Here is a 19,152-nt window from a genome sequence, read left to right as displayed (position 1 = left end):
TAAAACTAGCTGTTGTAAAATTAGTTGTTGGAAACTAGTCGTTACTATGTTACTGTTATTATTAATAAATTAATATTTTGTTACTCTATATATACCACTTAGATACACTTCTATTCTCACACTCTCTACTACTCTTCCTCATCTTCTTCCAAGTTTACAAAATCAAAGTTCTACTATTATTTTTTGTTCGAAAAAATGGATCCAAACCAACTCAACTCTTTCTTCAATTACTTACAAAATTTTTCTCAAATTCCAAATACCCAACAATCTCAAACCTCAAACACTCAAGTTCCAAATCAAAACTTCACACTACCAAATACATTTCAAAATCCAAATCCACAAAATCTTTCTAATTTCAATTTTCAAGCTCCTTATAACAATCAGTTTCCTATATTCCAACCGCAAAATCAAAATTCACAAACACCCCATTTTCCATTTTCATCCATATTTAACCCCTCTATCGGAAATGTTACTCCAACTTTTTTGCCGTTTCCAACTCAATTCAGTGCATCAAGACGTAACTCATCTGGTGTTGGTGGCTCTTCTAACCCATCATCTCAGACTCCTATACAATCTAGTCCAAATTCGCAATATTCTGATTTTACCAACCCTCGTGGATTAGATGCTATCGACCTCAATGATGATGATATTGAAGATCGGAGGCAAGATAGTATTCAACACTGGCATTGGGAAGAGGATGAGATGTTGATCAGTGCGTGATTAAATGTTTCAACTGACCCTGTAGTTGGTACCGATCAAAAGGGGAAAACATTTTGGAGTTGAATTCATAGCTACTGTGTAGAATTTTGTTCCGACATGACAAGGGGGGTAGTTGCATGTAAGAAATGGTGGTATAAAATCAACAAGGCTGTTGCACAATTTGCTGGTTGCTACGATCAAGCTAGCCGAAACATAAGGAGTGGTTCAAATGCTGATAACATAAAGGAGTTGGCTTATAAACTTTATTCCACAAATTATGGTAAAAAATTTACTTTTGAGAGGCATTGGAACATGCTTCGCTTGGAGCAAAAATGGAGAAGCCAACTACCTACACAGAGTGGCGGGTCAAAGAGAACCAAGGTTAGTGCAACTGAAGCATACTCATTCTCATCAAACCCAGAAACACCGTTGGCTGACGAACCCGTTGTGGACTCTCCCGTTCGCCCATAAGGATCGAAGAAGAGAAAGCGAAAAAGTAAGGGAAAAGCACAAATGTCTGAAGATTTTAGCGAAAGAAAATCATCGGTTGTCAAAAAATTATCTCTCATGGAAGATATTAAGAATGTTAGAGAAAAGGAACTAATGGATAGGGAAAAAGAAAGAGAAGAGGAGAAGGAACATAGAACAAAGATTATGGCAATCAAAGAGAAGGAGTTACAAATTCAAGCGGCAATGAAAGAACAAGAATTACAAGCTCAAGCAGCAATGAAAGAAAAAGAATTACAAACTCAGAGGTATATTAAAGAAATGGAGATAAAAGCAAAAGAAAGGAAAATGGAAAGGATGGCCAAGGAAAGGGAAAGGGAGATGGATATGCAAATACTTAATGCTGACAGGTCTACAATGAGTGAAAAACGACGAGCTCTTCATGAGATTGCATGTGAGAAAATAATCGCCAAGTGGTTTACTTAATGATTCCTTGTATTCGTAGAGTTATGTAGTATGTTCTTATTTTTATTGCGTATTACTGGTTTATGATGTAGTTTGTTTTATTTACTTCTGATGTAAGTTTTTAAATTAGTCAATATTATTGTGCCCTTATTGTTCATGAAAGTGACCGTTGCAAAACTAGCCGTTACAAAACTAGCCGTTGTAAAACTAGCTGTTAACTAGCCGTTAAGGTACTTATTGTAGACACACTTATAAATATCAACTATCAATGACTCTGCAACTCCACTTCAACTCTTGTTTCTCACCTCGAAAGAGAACTAAAAATTACATTTCTAAATATGGCTAGAAATTTTGATGATATATTTAATAAGGCTTTGTATGGCAAAAGAAGACGGCAAGATAACATAGTCATAGATAATTGGATCGATGAGTGTTTACTCCAAGATTCAGAAGAAGAAGATATCGATAGAAGCTCTATCCCAATTACTCGTAGATAGATCAACAGAGATCGAGAAGCAAGACATGATCGCCTTTTTCAAGATTACTTTGCAGATGAACCGGTGTATAATGCTGACATTTTTCGACGGAGATTTCGAATGAGAAGATATGTGTTCATTCGGATAGTTGACGCTCTCTCAAACGTCTATCCGTATTTCCAACAGAGGGTTGATGCAACTGGAAGAAGAGGCTTGTCGCCACTCCAGAAATGTACCGCTGCGATACGGATGTTAGCATATGGCGTAGGAGCTGATGCTGTTGATGATTATGTGCGCATCGGCGAGAGCACTATAATTGAATGCTTGGAAAAATTTGTTGAAGGTGTCATTTCAGTGTTCGATGATGAATACTTGTGAAAACCCAAACCAAATGATATACAACACCTGCTACAAATGGCGGAGGGTCGTGGCTTCCCTGGCATGTTGGGTAGCATTGACTACATACATTGGCAATGAAAAAATTGTCCAAAGGCGTAGAAAGGTATGTACATGAGTGGTTATCATGGGGTTGCAACCATAGTACTTGAGGTTGTAGCATCTTCAGACCTTTGGATATGACATGCGTTCTTTGGAGTTTCTGGTTCAAATAACGATATCAACGTATTAGATCGTTCTCCAGTGTTCGATGATATTCTAAACGATCGTGCTCCGAAGGTAAATTATACTATTAATGGTAATAATTATACTATGGGATACTATTTAGCAGATGGTATTTATCCTGAATGGGTCACATTTGTCAAATCAATCTCAAAACCACAAGGGGAAAAACGCAAGTTATTTGCACAATACCAAGAAGGGCACAGAAAAGATGTGGAGCGAGCATTCGAAGTGTTGCAAGCACGCTTTGCAATTATACGTGGTCCAGCTCGTTTTTGGGAAAAGAAGAAGCTTGCCAACATAATGAGAGCTTGTATTATATTGCATAATATGATTGTTGAGGATGAAAGAGATACTTATGCAGGAAATTTTGCTCAAGACTTAGAGTATGATGATGTCGAAAATGGCTTATCACAACCTCAGCTGGAAGAAGAAGATTTCGCACCATACCATCAATTTTTCCAAAAAAATGCCCATCTTCGAAATAAGCAATAGCATAGACAATTGAAAGAGGACTTGATTGAACACATATGACAATTTCACAATAATAGTGAATTATTTTTAAATTTAATAAATTTAAATTATATTATTGAAAAAAAATTAATTACATTAATTTCAAGTATTTTAATTAATTAATTAATTAAGTGAAACCACAACAGGGACTAAAGTTAGTTCCTCCTAATGGAGAAGAGAGAGAGATGTTTTGAGTTCTTATTTACTGTTTATGACGCAAAAACTGATGTGGAGTTACTTTTTATAATAGGTGAGCCATAAACAGGAACTGAAATGAATTTCCTGTTGAAGATGGTCTTAATGCCATTTCAGCATTCACGTTAATTTTAGAATAAATCTAAAAGAGAAAGAAAAAAGATATTACTTTGTGCACTAAAGTTTAGTAAGAATATCCAAATTTAATAAGTCACTTAGCCAAGTGATGGAGATTCGAAATCTATCCGCATCTCATAACCAACACTTACCCGCGCAGAGAGCTCCATTAATGGAAAGAGGATTAGTCACTGCTCCCACAACGGATACATTGGTTTCACTCCGGAAAATAGAAAGTAAATAATAATAATAATAATAATAATAATAAAATATATATATCATGATGCATGAATGCTAAACTTGACAAATGATCTATGAGAAACAATTGAAGACAACAACTAACACTGAAAATAAACCTTCACAAATGTATCATCTATCAACGTGCAGAACAATCCTACGAGAAATATCAACAACCCATAAAACATAAGTTAAAGGCCCTTGTTAGTTGTTTACCTACTTTGGACCTTCTGAGTGCATTCTTTGATTATATTTACAAAGTAGAAACTGAAACTTAAACACTAAACCTGTGCATAGTTACCATAAATTAGAGAATGGCATGATTCAAAAGAATTTGAAAGCTAGTGGTGCAGGCACAAACAATTTAACCAAGATCGATGTCGACCCTTTCCGGATTTCCCCTTTCGGTTTGGTTTGCAACAAGCTCAATTCCTAGCTGTCCTTTGTCTCCGGCCCCAAATGCGTACAGCTTTCCAGATTCGGTTAGGGCAAAGGTGTGAGCATTCCAATATATGGAATTCGTCAAGCTAATTTGTACCACCCTTTCATTGATCTGTTTCAGCGATGTTACGAGCTCCGGACTCAACACATTTGCATGTCTGTTGCCCTGCACACAAACAAATATAAATCAATTTTGTTTTTCTTTTTGAGAGAAATGTCTAGTCATTGTTCGACAGATAAAGATTACCCTAAAATTGAATGTTACCAATTGCTATTACTCGCGGCTTTATTTTAAGGCATCAGAGAGGCACATGTGTAACTAAGAGTGAGGTCCATGGCTTACATTGGAAAAACTATGCAACTATTGGGGAAGGAAGAAATGTGAAACACATTTGAAAGCAACTTTCTTTCAATTTTCAAATAAGAAAACATAGCAGACCGACCTGTTCGTCGATTCCAGCATTGTGTCCAAGACTAGCAGATTCCCCACAGCCAAATGAATACACATCACCATCATCAGACACTACAAAGGTTGTGTAATCTCCCGTTGCAACATGAACAGCTTTGACATTACTCAATGCTTCCACAACCTTAGGTGCTGATTCACATTCTTCATTCCCATGCCCCAAGCAACCATAACGGCCCCATCCCCATGTGCACACTCGGCCATCCCGTCCTACAACAGCAGCATGCCATGCACCAGCAGCAACCACCATTGGTTGAAGGTTTAACAACTGGAACTGTTCGATCAAACGAGGGTACTTCTCATCAGTTCTTGAACCGTGTCCAAGCTTGCCTCCCAGGCCACAACCAACTGAGTATACAGACCTGTAAATTCCCGAAAAAGTGCTTTAAAATTTGAGCATGAAACAAAGCCCGAATTGGATCACATAACTACCAAAACTATTTTTCTTCTTGTCAAACAAAATATGCAACATGTTAAGAAAAGAAATGTAGTTGGAGCTCACATTCCACTAGGTTGACAAGCCAGACAAAGAAGGTAGCAATATCCAGCAGCAATTTGCACCACTGGAATATCTTCCAGAGCTCCTAATAAAGGATGGGGTTCCACATCACTTTGATCGGTGTGGTGTCCAAGTTTTCCATCACTACCCCAAGAAAATGTATAAACCCTTCCTTCTCTTGATAACACAGCTGTGAAGAAATTCCCAATTGCAGCCTGTACAACAAATATGTTTCTTAAAGACTCTACTAATTGTGGAGCTGTAACCATTTTAGACCCTTGACCTCCATACTCGGCTTCCCCAAAAGAATCTTTGCCACATGCATAAACTTGCCCCGAATCGCTTATCAACATGGTCCTCCCAGCACCAGCAGCAGCTTGTATAATTCGAATGCCTTGCAAGGTTCTGAAACACAATGGGAGTTCTGTTAACTTTAAATCAACTAGTTCACTTTCCGGTTATCCTTACAGGATATACTGTAAGGATAAAGGAATGTCCAAATGTTTTCCAACCTTATCGGCCGAGGCCGCCATTCCTCCTCAGTGGTGCCATGCCCTAGTTGTCCTGAACTGTTGGAACCGAATGAATAAACAACTCCATTTGACGTCACAGCAATGCTATGACCAGGACCTGCTATTGCCTGTGACTTCTCCCTCCGGCAACATGCTTCTCCGGCTTGCAAATACCTCAGCACCAACTTCCATGAGCCTCCACATCTTCGCTTCAAATCTTCCCTTTGTTCTGTGGACATTGGCTTAAATATGGCTCTCTTTTGACACATGTCCAGCGCAGCAATCTCCGACAAGGACAAATCGAAATCAGGGGCAAAGTTTGCTGGCTGCCTGAAGAAAGAGCATGTTGCCTATAGCAGCAAAATCAGAACCAAAGGCAGAATTATTGGCATTTGGTCTATAATTCAATAACAGCTTCATAATGGCGGATAATTCTCCTCTACAATGAGATTAATATCTCTAAAGTGTGAAAGTGAGAGAGTATCCACCCTCAGACCAATAAAACAATTCATAATCATTAAATGATCAAAGGCCCTATACAACCTCATTTCGTCACTTTAGAAAGAAGTTCACTCCAGAGAAGCAATTTCCAAGCTTCTGTTAGTATTAGAAGGGTTTTGCTAAATAGTAGGGCACTTTTCAAATAGTTAAAAGTGGAAAATTTTTTGAAACTTTTAATGAATTCAGTGCAATGGAAAGTTAAAAGCTTTAGTTTTCTATCAAACACATTCCATTTTTGGCTACTTAATAATAATAATAATAATAAGCATAGGACTTGCCTCTAGTTTGGCAAGGTCTTGAGGGTCCAAATTACATGCTGTGAGGACATGAAGGACAATGGAGGGGTTAGCAGACAAGGGAAACTCCCCCGGGGACGCGTCCCCGAAGCAATGGCGTTGCTGCCTTTGAAATGTTGGAATTGGTGTGGCAACAACAATGGCAGTTGTGATTGGCTGGTCAGGGATGTTATGATGGTATTGTATAGTTGGGGTTCCGCTTGTTGTGGCATCCATTGGGCACTGCCAAGAAACCTTTTGCAGTGCCCAAACTTTTTGCAGTGGAAATGATCTAAACTTCTGATAATTATGGAACAAAAAAACACAAACACAAGAAAGAATATGTGCAAATTTATTATTAATGCTACTACATTAGTTAACTTTAATTTAATTTCTCTGTTTCTCTAACTAAAGTGTGTACCTCAAAAATATAATTGACTAGCAAATCTCAGGTCTCAAACCTACAAAGAAAAAACATACTTGCATAAACTCATTATGTGACACAGTTTAAGAAAAAAAGAATAAAAATTCTTAAAAAAAAAAAAGAAAAATTCTGAATCATAGGACCAACTACTTCCATTTGGTAAAAATACTATCAATTACAAGCACCAGAGGCCATGCAATTGGTTTAGACACTTAGAATCATGAAACTGGTTTTTATCTCCTATGATCAGAAACACAGAAAATCACTTCAAAAAAATTAATTGAAAAAATAAAAAAGGTAATAAAATCATCACCGATCATTTCATGAAACAGATGATTCGGATTTTAGATGACTCAGGTGAAGAGAAAAAGCATTAAATAAGGGGATGTATATGTGAAGCTGAATTGAAAGACGAAAACTTTGAGGAGAAGTAACAGTAATCATTCCCCTTAATGAAAGGTATATTCCAAACAAAAAGTAAAAGGAAAATTTACAAATTTGCAAATTGCAACCAAAATTGTGAAACCCCTCCTTCACGTGAACTCATCATGATTCATCAAAGTGAGATCATAGCAATCAAAACGAAGGAACATATCATAATCTCCCTCCATAGCTAGCAAAAACCCAGAAACAGGGGACTTGCAAATTAGAACCAATTTGTTTCAATCAATTATTCATCGGTAAGCGTAAAAATCTTTTCTTTTTATAACTATTCTTCTTTTTTAGGTGTGTTGTTCAAAGATCAGAGTAACCAAATTTGACAAGTGCAGTTGCCCTGAATACGCAACCAAAAATTGGGGGAAAAACGGAATAAAGAGGGAAAAAAAAAAACAGAGAATCCAGAACAAAATTCACATGCTCAATAAGTTTGCGATTAGTGGCATTACGATCGCCACCGATCGATTAAGAGAGAAAGGGAAGAGATGGTGATTACGTATCAGAGACACCAACGATTCCTGAGACTCAATCAGCACCATCGGTGGAAAGAGAAATGCAGAGGGAGAAAGAGAGAGAGATAGAGAGAAAGAGAGAGTTTCAACGCTTCTGGATGAAGGAAAAGTTAAGAGCTTTGGGATGAAACAAAAGTGAACAGAGGTTGGTTTTTTTTTTTTTTCTTTTGTTGATGAATTAACGAAGGAGTGTGTGGTGGGGTGCTTGCAATGTGATGAGGAGAGAATTGAGAGAGGAGAGAGATTTTTGAGAGTGAGAATGAATGAACTATTTTAGCCTTTTATCTTTCTCTTTCTGTTTCTCTTTCTCTTTCTCTTCTTATATAGTGGGATTTTTTAAAAGAATATATATCCAAACAATAAAACTTTATATCCAAGTCATTTAATCAACTAGGGTGCGCATGGCCCGGCCCGACTCGAAGATCCGATCCGATTTCAAATATTTTAGAGACTATTTTGGTGTGATTTTACCGGATTTAGAGTCGGATAAGGGTTTCAAAAATAGACCCGGTCATTATTTTGGATCGGGTACGGGTCATGGCTTGGGTCACCCGAAGTCGGCCTAGTCATCATACACAATTAATATTTTGTGTTATTAGTAATGGATGATGGCTATTCTTATGTGGAATTTAAGTATTGTAAACCTTAATATTTTGTATTATTAGTTATTATAAGACTATAAGTTAATGTTTTATGTTTAAAATGCATGAGATTTTAGACTAATGCATAATATTGTGTTATTTGTATTGATTTAAATATTTGGTGTTATTAGACAATATTAGTATTGATTATGGTTATGCTTTAATTTTAGAGAAGAGTTCGTTCTTGTTATATTTTTCCAAGTAAATTTTACCATGTCAAATAATGGTTGGAGTCTTGGAAATTTGGATATTTTCACATGCTAGTTTATAAGAAGGTATCAAGGTAATGTAATGTTAACGGTCCGATTTTCACCCGGTTTTTACCCGGTATAATCGTGGCCCGAAAGTGTATAGGTTTCATTGGGTCTAGGGTCGGGTTCGGGTCGAATAAATAGGCCCGGTATATATTTTGGGTCGGATCTGGGTCACATCAAACCCGGTTTCACCCGGCCCATGCACACCCCTATAATCAACCAAGTTGCTATAACCTAATTCAGCTTCACGCGTCACTATTTCTAACAACATTTTGACTTAACGCGCGACTATATATAAATGCATTTTTTTATGCGGATTTCTTTTTTTTTTTTCAAATTCTTTTAACGTTTTCTGCGTTCTCTTTCTTCTCCACCTTCTCTATGTTCTCTTCCTTCACTGTATTTTCTTTGTTCTATATGTTTTCTTCGTTCATGATCAATGCTCTTTAATCTGATTTGAATATGAGGATCAATGTTTTTTAAATCAAGTTGTGAAATCAGATTTAAGCAGGTATTTCGTTTTCAAAGACAATGAATTATGCAAGTTCACACTGTCAGTTGAATTAGGGCGAATTGAATTATTGTTTTGAAACAAATCAAGTGGATGAAGTTTGGTTCGAATCTCGTTAATGTAGTTGGTTAGTAGTTCATGTTGATATAGTTGTTTTGTCTACGAATTGAATAATTTCGTTTTTCTTTGTAAAAATCAGTGTTCATGGTTTGAATTTGAATGGAATGTTGGAGTTTTGAATTTTTGTTTCGATCAATCTATTTATGTTACATTTGATGGTAGTTTCAGTACATTTTTTAAAACTTATAAAATTGTTTTTGGTGTCGTGCTTATAAGTTTTCTGTTTTTTTTGTATCCGTTTGTTTTAAAGGTTGGAATGACTTTTAACACACTTAAAGAAGAAGCCACTGCTATTGCTTTTTTCTTCTCTTTCTCCTTTTTTCTTATTTTTCTCTTTCATTATCGTTGTCTTCTTTTTATAAGTATAACAGTTCAAATCCAAAATGCACCGAAATTTCTTAATAATGACGACACACAAATAAACTCAGTTTAAAACAAGTTCAGATTACAAGTATACCTTATTTAAATCCAGAATGCACCACAACTACTTAATGATGACGAACACAAATAAACTCAGTTCAAAACAAATTTAGACCACAAGTGCACCTTATTTAAATCCAAAATGCACCAAATTCAAATCCAAATGCACTGAAATTACTTAATGACGACGACACACAAACAAACTCAATTCAAAATAAGTACATACCAAAATTTTATCTTATTCCAGAATGCACCAAAATTACTTAATAATAACTCAAAACTTCTCATCTTCCTTCTTCTTTTCTTGTTCATTTTTTTCTTTTCGTTTTACCTTCTCATTTACTCTCTTAACAAGAATAAAAACAAAAAAAATCAAATAAAAAAATGCATAATGATGTAAAATCACTAGAAAGAGGAGGAGAAAAAGAAAAAAATACAGCACCAACAATAAAAAGAACAACGATGAGAAGGAAACGCACGAAGAAGAAGAACAAACCCGAAGAAGAAGGAGGAAGAATGTGAAGAAGAAAGAGAAAAAGAAGAAGAAGGAGGAGAAACGCGAAGAAGAAGGAGAGGAATGTGGGAACCGTTTCACGTAGTTGGAGCATGTTTTCATGCTCCACTAATGAAACTGATTTTTGTTGAGTTTAGACCAACTTGGTTAGATTTGGTTACCAAAAAGACTTGTATGTGTAGCAACTCTAAATAGGTCCTTAAGAAATTTTGCATCGGATGTTTTTATTCCCAAAAAATTTTATTACGTTGAGATTCTTGAATTTTACAAAAATAAGACATATAAGTCTTTGTTATACTTTTGAGAACCTATTTGTCCAAATAAAAATAATGAATATGGTTAAGGTAGAGATTTATATGTCTTACTCTTGTAAAGTTCATAAAACTCAATGTAATAAAATTTTCTTAGAGACAAAAATATCCGACACAAATTTTTAGGACCTATTTAAATATATACTCTTTTAAAATAAATAGAAAAATATATTATTTATGAATATATATAAATAAGTAAAAAAAATTCTCTACTTTACATACTTCGTTTGCAAAGAAACTGGGATACTTATGAATGCATCACATCTTCAATAAAATCTAATAATGTATCATACTTGCATACGAGATAAATTCATAGATGCCAACCTTGTATATCTTGTTACGCTTCAGTACTATTTGTGCTTATTGAAGCTGATATATGTTTATAAATACTCTGTAATCTGTGTATATGTGATAGGAACATGACATAAAAATTTTGAATATATAAAGAGCTCATTCATGCCAACTGCAATGTAGATCTTGAGTCATTTCAATTCTTTTCTGATATTCTTTCAATATATCTAGTAGTGAGTATATTATTGTGAGTGTTTATCTATATGGTTGTATTAAAAATATTGACGAAAGGATTGTGTTCAAATTTCTTGACCTTGTGTTGTTTCGAACTCTTCGTATTGATATCCTTAAGGCTGGGTTTTTGGGGTCAAAAGAAGGTTAGGAATACATGGTATAAATCCCATGCAGTCTTGGCAAACCGAAACTTCATATTCATGCTTTTTTTAGATTATAGGCAATGACCATGCGTGTGTGATGTTCGAGGTTCGTGGGAGAATCTTAGCACATCAAGTCATGGAGTTGTATGTCGAGGTCGATGAGACTAGTGGCGATGTTTCCAATCCGTCTACCTCCACAGTATTAGATCTATCGATAACAGTATTTCTATTCCATTACGCTACACCAAGCGAACACATGGAGGATGACTCTAAGCTGGATGATGAATACATTGCTGAGACCAAAAAGTCCTAAAAAATCTTTCAAAATAAAAAATTACTAAAAAAGTGTACTAAAAGACAAAATAGAGGCTTCTAACTCGTCCCCACATGAGACACTTATATAGGTACTACACTATACTTATCTCATTTGTAGTGAGGACATCATAGTTATGAACGTATGTCGTCTTCAACGCAAACGAGATACATATAATGTAATGTTCGTGTCTTATCTCGTTTGCAGACATGATATGCTTTTAGCGTGTATGTAACACCCTAATACTTTTAAACTGAGTTAAGCTTTATTTGAATTATATTTAGTAGCTGATATTTAAAACCTTGCAAAATTTTGTTTTTAAAACACATATGAAATATTTATATAAAATAATTTATATATAAAAACATCGAATAATTAGTTTTTATTAGAATAGTTACTAGTTAAAAAATATAAGTGATCTAAAAATACTAACATGAAAAGCGGGTGTGCTAAACTATGAAGGTACAACAATCACAAGCTTTACTCATATCAAATAATCATAACAAGAAACATCATAGTTATAATTGCAATCAGTCAATAAAAATAAAACAAGACACAGAGAAAATCCTAATTCTCTTAATTTGTATAACTATGGCTAAAACAATCGCATATTCTTCCTTCTTAAGGTAAATGCTTAATGTTTTGTATCTACGTCCTTGATAGCTTGCTCCTAATAGTGCACTTGTCTTTTTACCTCAACTCAACTGAGCAGTGTATTGCTTTGTACTGCATCGTTCCTGAAGATGATACGGAGAGAGGGGTGAGAAACAAAAGTTTCTCAGTAGTTTATCTATATGGTGTCATCGTATCCATCTCCAGCCACTCCGAATTTTAAAATAAAAATAGTGATAATGCAATGTTGTTTAATTATTATTTTCAAAAATTCTTGTTAGTCGGAGTGGTGTGACTTTTATTTGCTTCTCATTTACTTATGTAATGACATGTGTGATGCATACAAAATGTCTATAACATTAAAACATATAAAGGTAAACTTATAAACCTTGGTATGATGTTCTCATAGGCCATAAAGCAAGGCAAAATAAATAATAAATAAGAGAAAAATAGTAACATTGGCATAGATAAGTCAAACAGAATATATCTGAATAAAATAAAGATCCTAAACAATATCATACATCATACAAAAAGGAACTTTGGATAAAGAAGGATCTTTGAATGCAATAATAAACATAATTAAAAAAGATAAAAGAAGAATAATCATGATCACACTTTTTACTGTACTTTTCATTACTTTTTCTCGTAACTTTTATGGAAGGTATTGAGCTCAAACCGATATAAAGGGTGGGAGTCCTCTTCCCTTACCGAAGGTTCTTATCCCAAACGTTTTAGCGATCACCTTCTCTTATCAAAGGATCATCTCAATCGATCACCTTTCCTTACCGAAGGATCACATCAATATCTTGTCTTTGGGGGTCACCTTCCCTTACCGAAGGATCATTCCCTCAGTTCAATTTATAATCAATGTTATTTAGACATACACAAGAAGGGAGTCATATCAACAAAGATATATTATTATATAAAATTGATGGGATAGTCCCCTTCCCTTACCGAAGGTTCTTATCCCAAAGGCTTGTCAATCACCTTCCCTTACCGAAGGATCATCTCGATTATCTTGTCTTTGGGGGTCACCTTCCCTTATCGAATGATCATTCCCTCAGTTCTTTAATGCACATAAGATTGTTATTATAATGCATAATGCTTATGAAGAAAAGAGACATTATATCATGATATGTAATGCTAACATCTATATCCAAAAACATTTAACATATGACATATAAAAATTAGCATAAAATTTCCTACCTCGAGTAAAGTTCCGATAGGTATTTCGATACAAATAGATGCAGTTTGTTAGTAAAGAAAGACTTGTTCTATAGCTAGAAATTGTGTATACTATAATATTTTGTATAAAAAAAGGGAATAGAATGAGAAAGGAATGATCAAATAGCTCTCATGTATGTTCAGATTTTGTTAGGAGGCATTTAGGTGAAATCTTCAATCTGAATTGTCACTTTGTGAGCCCTATAAGGTTTTATATGTTTGGAATTTGAAAATAGATATTAGAGATAAATTTATAGAGAAATGAATTAGCTTTAAAATGAATCTTAAATAAAGTCAATCGAATAACCACAACTTGAGATATTCTCGAAATACTGTTAGTATATCAGACTGGCTGATAAAAGCGCGATTTTCTATTATGAACTTGTAACCGATTTATCTACCTAATTTAATTTGAATTTAATTTTATACTGAACTTAAGGAATAGAGCTAGTATTCTTATCTTTTCATATAACTAAATATCATTCAAATCTAATAAATGTAGAATTAATTAGGACTATATTTTAAAAGGTTGTTTATTGTCAGTTAGAGATTTACTACCGCTAGTGTTTTCATATGTTTAAATTTTAAATTCAAATCTTAAATCGTTACCATTTTAATTAATTAATTAGTTATAAAAAATGACTTGATTCAAAAAGTTTGGATATTACAGTATACTTACTTATCTTGTCCTCAATACCGATGAGATACGTTTAGAATTTTTCTCGTTTTCTATGCAGACGATATATGTAACGCAGCAAAAAAAAAACCCTACCCATATCTATATCCGTAAATATTATATTTAATTTATTTTTAAAAAATCTATATATGTGCCTTTCATTTTCAATATTTTTTAAGAAAAGAATTTTAATAAGATTAGCATTGATTTATTTTCATGCTTGATGACCAAGTCGTTTCGCTAATCAATTCAAAGTAAATTATCTACCTGAGCGAAAGTTATTTATACAACTTGCGGGTGAATTACACGCTTCTCATTCTTTTGTTGCTATGTGTTTCTTCATCTTCTTCCTCTAAATGTTGCTGATTCTTTTATTGTTTCTTCTTTTTGTTTGCATTTTCTCTCCTTTTTTTGTTTCACAATTTTTTGGGAGGGTGAACTAATTTAGATCTAATCTGCAATATCTATGGTATTTATCTATATCCGATCCGAATTTTATGGATATGCTTCGACCCAATCCATAGATAAGTAGGATCATGTATCATAGTTTAGAATTATATACACGTCTCTAATTCGCATATCTGATTAAATAATAAAAATATTATATCATGTGAAATTTTATTACATTACAATGTTTAAGTGTTCCTTTTTATTTGGTTTAGTTTCCAACTTATGTTCATTCTTGAAATATTGGTATATTAAAATTTGCATTATTACTTGTTATTATTGTTGGAAGGTTGATAATTAAATCTCATTGTTTTATTTTTATTATCATTCATATAAGTTTGGTTGTTTTCTTTTTATTATTTAAGAAAATATTTTTTGATAATATTTTGAAAGTAAACACATTTACACGAGTGAACATAATTTTTCTTTTCACTTTTTTATAAAGAAAGGTTAAAATTTATTTTTTTGGTCTTTTACCCCTAACATCTAATATTCAATATCCGATATGATCTGTAAATTTGTAAATTAGATTAGATCTGAGCCTAACAAATGCAAATATCCAATCCGATATTTTGACTGTGAATCTGATCAAGATTTTGGCAATAATATCTAATATCTGATCCAATTTATATACATCCCTAGTTTTCTTCCTTTGTTTCTCTTCAAAAATTTATGTTTTACACTAAAAAAATTATGTGTTTATTGTCATAGAGTTTCTGTATTTTTCTTATGTGTTTTCTTCTTATGTTACTATTCAAAAAATTATATTTACCTTCAATGAATTTTTAATTTTTCTTTTTCTTCAAAAGATTGTATGTTTACCGTAAAAAAATTTGTGTTTATTGTCGTAAGATTTCTGTATTTTCATATTTTATTTCTCTTTAAAATTGTGTTTACATTAAAATCTTAATGTTTTTCTTAGTAAATTTTTGTATTTTTCATCAATAATATTTTATATTTTCTTCCTAAGTTTCTCTTCAAAAAATTATGTCTATCTTTAAACGATTTTTGTGTTTATCATCACAAAGTTTCAGTAATTTGTGTAGTAATTTCTTTTGTTTTTTTTCTTCTTCTTTGTCATAAAATATTTATGTATTTATTAGCACAAAATGTTTGTGTTTCATGTAATGGATATTTTTTATTCATTTTTTTCCTTTTATTTCTCTTTTTTATTCTTCTTCTTCATAAAATTCTCAAAATAACAAAGAAACAAACAAATAAATAAATAGAGAAAGAAAGCATATTTAGAATTCTAGTGCAAAGGTTGTGGGCGAGAAGAATTCAAACTTGGCTGAGGTTGGAGCAGTTTAGGGGGCATCCTTTGTATGTCGGGAGATGAATTTTTCAAAATTTCACAAATCTTTAGAAAAAGTCGTTGGTAGGTTTTGAAGGTTGTAATAAAAAAATAGAATTTGTGTTTCATTTGTGTTGTTTATAGGTCACATATACACAAGGGATATGGTAAATAGATTTTGTGGAGATTTAGTAGAATTATCTAACAATCAATGGATTGGTGATTTGGTGTGTAATTTGTTGACAAAAACCTGAAATTGTCTGTTGTTGTTGTTGTTGTTGTTGTTGTTGTGTGAAAGTGTAAAAAGTGTATAGAAAATTAATAAAATGATGGCAAATCAATTGGGTATGTCATGAGACAACAAAAGAGTGATTTGAACTATGGATGTGAATTAGTAAATGAAGGTATCGAGATAGATTAGAGAAGATTGGGTATCAATTTTTTTAGTAATCTGTTGCATTTAGAATGCAAGAAACAAAAAAATATTCAAGAAGAAGGAATTTAGGACAAGCAAAGTGAACTAATTGATTAAGTGCCTAATTGAATCATGGAGAAGAAAATGGGAAGTGGCTACATCAAATGGCTTCAAAGTGTATAGCTAACATTGTCAAGAATGAAGAATTCAAAATGGAAAAGGTGAGATAAGAAAGTACGAGCATAAAAGAATGTAGTGAAGAAATAAAGATGAGAAGAAATTGGAATAGCAGTGATGTTGACTTGGTTGAGCACCAAGCTGTTACAGGAGTTAGTTTTAAAGGGATGAGTATGAATATGACGGTAGTTGATTTGGTTTAGGTTGATTGCTTTCTGTGTTTGACTTGTTTGTTTGAATTTCATTGGTTGGTTTGTTATTTCGATTATAGATTTTATGCCGCTTCCCTCACCTCCCTTTATCGAGACTTTGTGAGTGGTTACCTATCAAAAAAATTAAAAAGAAAAAGAGAGAAAGAGAAAACATAGAAGAAGAATGGAGAATTAGAATAGAAAAAGAAAAATACATAAAAGAAGATGACAACGACATAGAAGAAAAATGACAAGAACATGAGAAAAAGAAGATGCTGAAAGTTGAATGCGTGAAAAAGATAAATGGAAAATGCATTTTGAGGTACTTTGTTAGACTTGGTTACAAAATTGATTTGTTTATCCAATAATTTCTTATTTTTAAAATATTTGTGGATAATTTTGTGTATTTATTAAAATTGGACTATAAGACTATAAAAAAATTTGATCATTTTAATATAAATTTGATAATTCTATTCTAGTTGAATTATTTTAGTGTTTGATTATTTTATTAAAAAATAATAAAATAACATGTTTAAGTATATACGATACATAATAGAATTTTTTTAAGAATAAATAAAATAAAAATAATAATTACCAAATATACATAACGTGAGAGTGTTTATATTTTTAACTCACATTATACATCTTGTTTATGAAAATTATATCGAATGGATAGAGGTCTTAAAGGAGGACATGAACATCTTTATAATAATTAATTTTTTGATGAGTCAATGTATCATGCTAACATATTCCAAAGAAGGTTTCCAATGAGAAGGAATATCTTTCTTTATATTATGAAACCGTTGTCAAATATTAGTCTATATTTCGAGCAACAAGTGATATTGTGGGGAAGAAAGGATTTTGTCCACTACATAATATACAACAATGTGTATGTTCGCATATAGAATAGTTGTTGATGTCATTGATGGTTATGTGTGAATAGGAAAAAGTATCGCAATTGAATACTCAAAAAATTTTGTAGAAGATATTATTTTAGTATTTAAGAATGAATATTTGCGTAAGCAAAATTGAAATAATCTACAACACTAACATCAAATGGAAGTAGATGTAAGTTCCTAAAATGTTGGATAGCATTAAATGCAAGCACTAGCAATTGCACATTATCTAAAAACGTAGAAAAGTATGTACATGGTTGGTCATTATGGGATTTTAACAATAGTTCTATTGTATAATTTGCCTTTGTAATATGTATATTTATAGTGTTGTTAGTTCAATTAATGAATTTAATGTGTTGGTTTGTTCGTCGTTGTTTGATAATTTCTAGAGGATCAAACTTCAAAGTTCTTTATACTTCTAATGGTACCAACTATATATTAGGTTACTATTAGTGAATGACATATATACACTAAAATTAAAGACCAACATTTATGAGAATAATCTCTCGACCATAGAGAGATAAGCATAAGTTATTTTCTCAACATAAAAAAAGATAACAAAAGGATGTTGAATGAATTTTTGGAGTGTTACAATCTTCCTTTGCGACCATGTGTTGCCCAGCACAAATTTGGGAGAAGAAAATAATTGAGAATATAATATGAGTATGTATCATACTACATAATATAATTTTTGAAGATGAAAGGAATACTTACAGAAAATTTCGTTGAGCTTTCAACTTAAAATGGCATGGATAATGAGATATCACCATTGCAATTAGAGAAAGATACTAATTGTCCATTTTTAATTTCAAAATAACATGAATTGCTTTTTTTAATAACCCCCACAATTTAATGGTATAATTAAATTAAGAATTTTTCTAACTAATATTTTTAAGTGCACAAATTAAGATTATGCATAAATATCCATTTTGATTTTCAAGATATTCTAGATTGAACATTTTGTTTTTCAACAAATTTCATTTTTAGAAGTTCTTGATAATCGCTCTCGTAAGACAAATTAATTCATCCGACGTTTTGAAGGAAATTAGATCCTCTAAATTTTTATTAAAGTGTGATTTCTCATCATACATTCTTCAAGGAGGACACAAAAAAGAGAAAAGATATTAAATAGTAAAAGATCACATTTTACAAAATAATTGAAAAAAATAGAGGATCCATTCTCGATTGAAGGTGACTAATTGACTTATAAGCTACTTTTCAAAACGTAATTATTTTTGCTAAAAGTTTGTTCAACTTATTTGCTTTGCTTTGAGATGGAGAGATCAATTTGTTTGAAATGAGTAATTCTTAAGTAATACAATTTGTTAAAAACTAAAATGTCAAATTTAAAATTTATGATAAAGCAATTTAATTACTTATTTTAACATATTTTTAATAAAATATCGAAGTAATTATTTTTCATTTAAGTGTTTGATGAAGTCATGGTGAGATGTCACTCTGACCAAGGTATTGCAAAAGCATATGGGATAAGTGCTAACCAAATGTCACTTTTAACTCTCATTATTTACTCTCTTCTTCTTTTCTTTATTCTTTGCTCACTCTGCCCTCTCTTAACCTTCTATATTTACTCCCCCCTCCCCTCTCTCTCTCTCTCTATAACACATTTATCTTC

General features: G+C 32.7%; 1 protein-coding gene and 1 pseudogene across 1 annotated transcript; one reads left to right on the top strand and one right to left on the bottom strand.

Annotated features, from left to right (window-relative positions):
- The first annotated feature begins 1,949 nt into the window (after positions 1–1,949).
- LOC107468953 (uncharacterized) lies at positions 1,950–3,239 on the top strand (annotated as a pseudogene).
- Positions 3,240–3,845: 606 nt separating this feature from the next.
- On the bottom strand, positions 3,846–8,113 carry LOC107468995 (ultraviolet-B receptor UVR8). The gene is made up of 7 exons (XM_016088375.3): positions 7,820–8,113; positions 6,883–6,922; positions 6,465–6,761; positions 5,686–6,035; positions 5,177–5,578; positions 4,652–5,036; positions 3,846–4,374 (listed from the first exon to the last, which is right to left on the bottom strand). The coding sequence occupies exons 3-7, from the start codon at positions 6,696–6,698 to the stop codon at positions 4,132–4,134; spliced, it is 1,614 nt and encodes a 537-aa protein (XP_015943861.1). The 5' UTR covers positions 6,699–6,761; positions 6,883–6,922; positions 7,820–8,113; the 3' UTR covers positions 3,846–4,131.
- Between the last annotated feature and the right edge of the window lie 11,039 nt (positions 8,114–19,152).

This window comes from Arachis duranensis, chromosome 10 (assembly GCF_000817695.3).
Source record: "Arachis duranensis cultivar V14167 chromosome 10, aradu.V14167.gnm2.J7QH, whole genome shotgun sequence".
Lineage (NCBI taxonomy): Eukaryota > Viridiplantae > Streptophyta > Magnoliopsida > Fabales > Fabaceae > Arachis > Arachis duranensis.
This window is presented reverse-complemented; position numbering and strand designations above follow the sequence as displayed.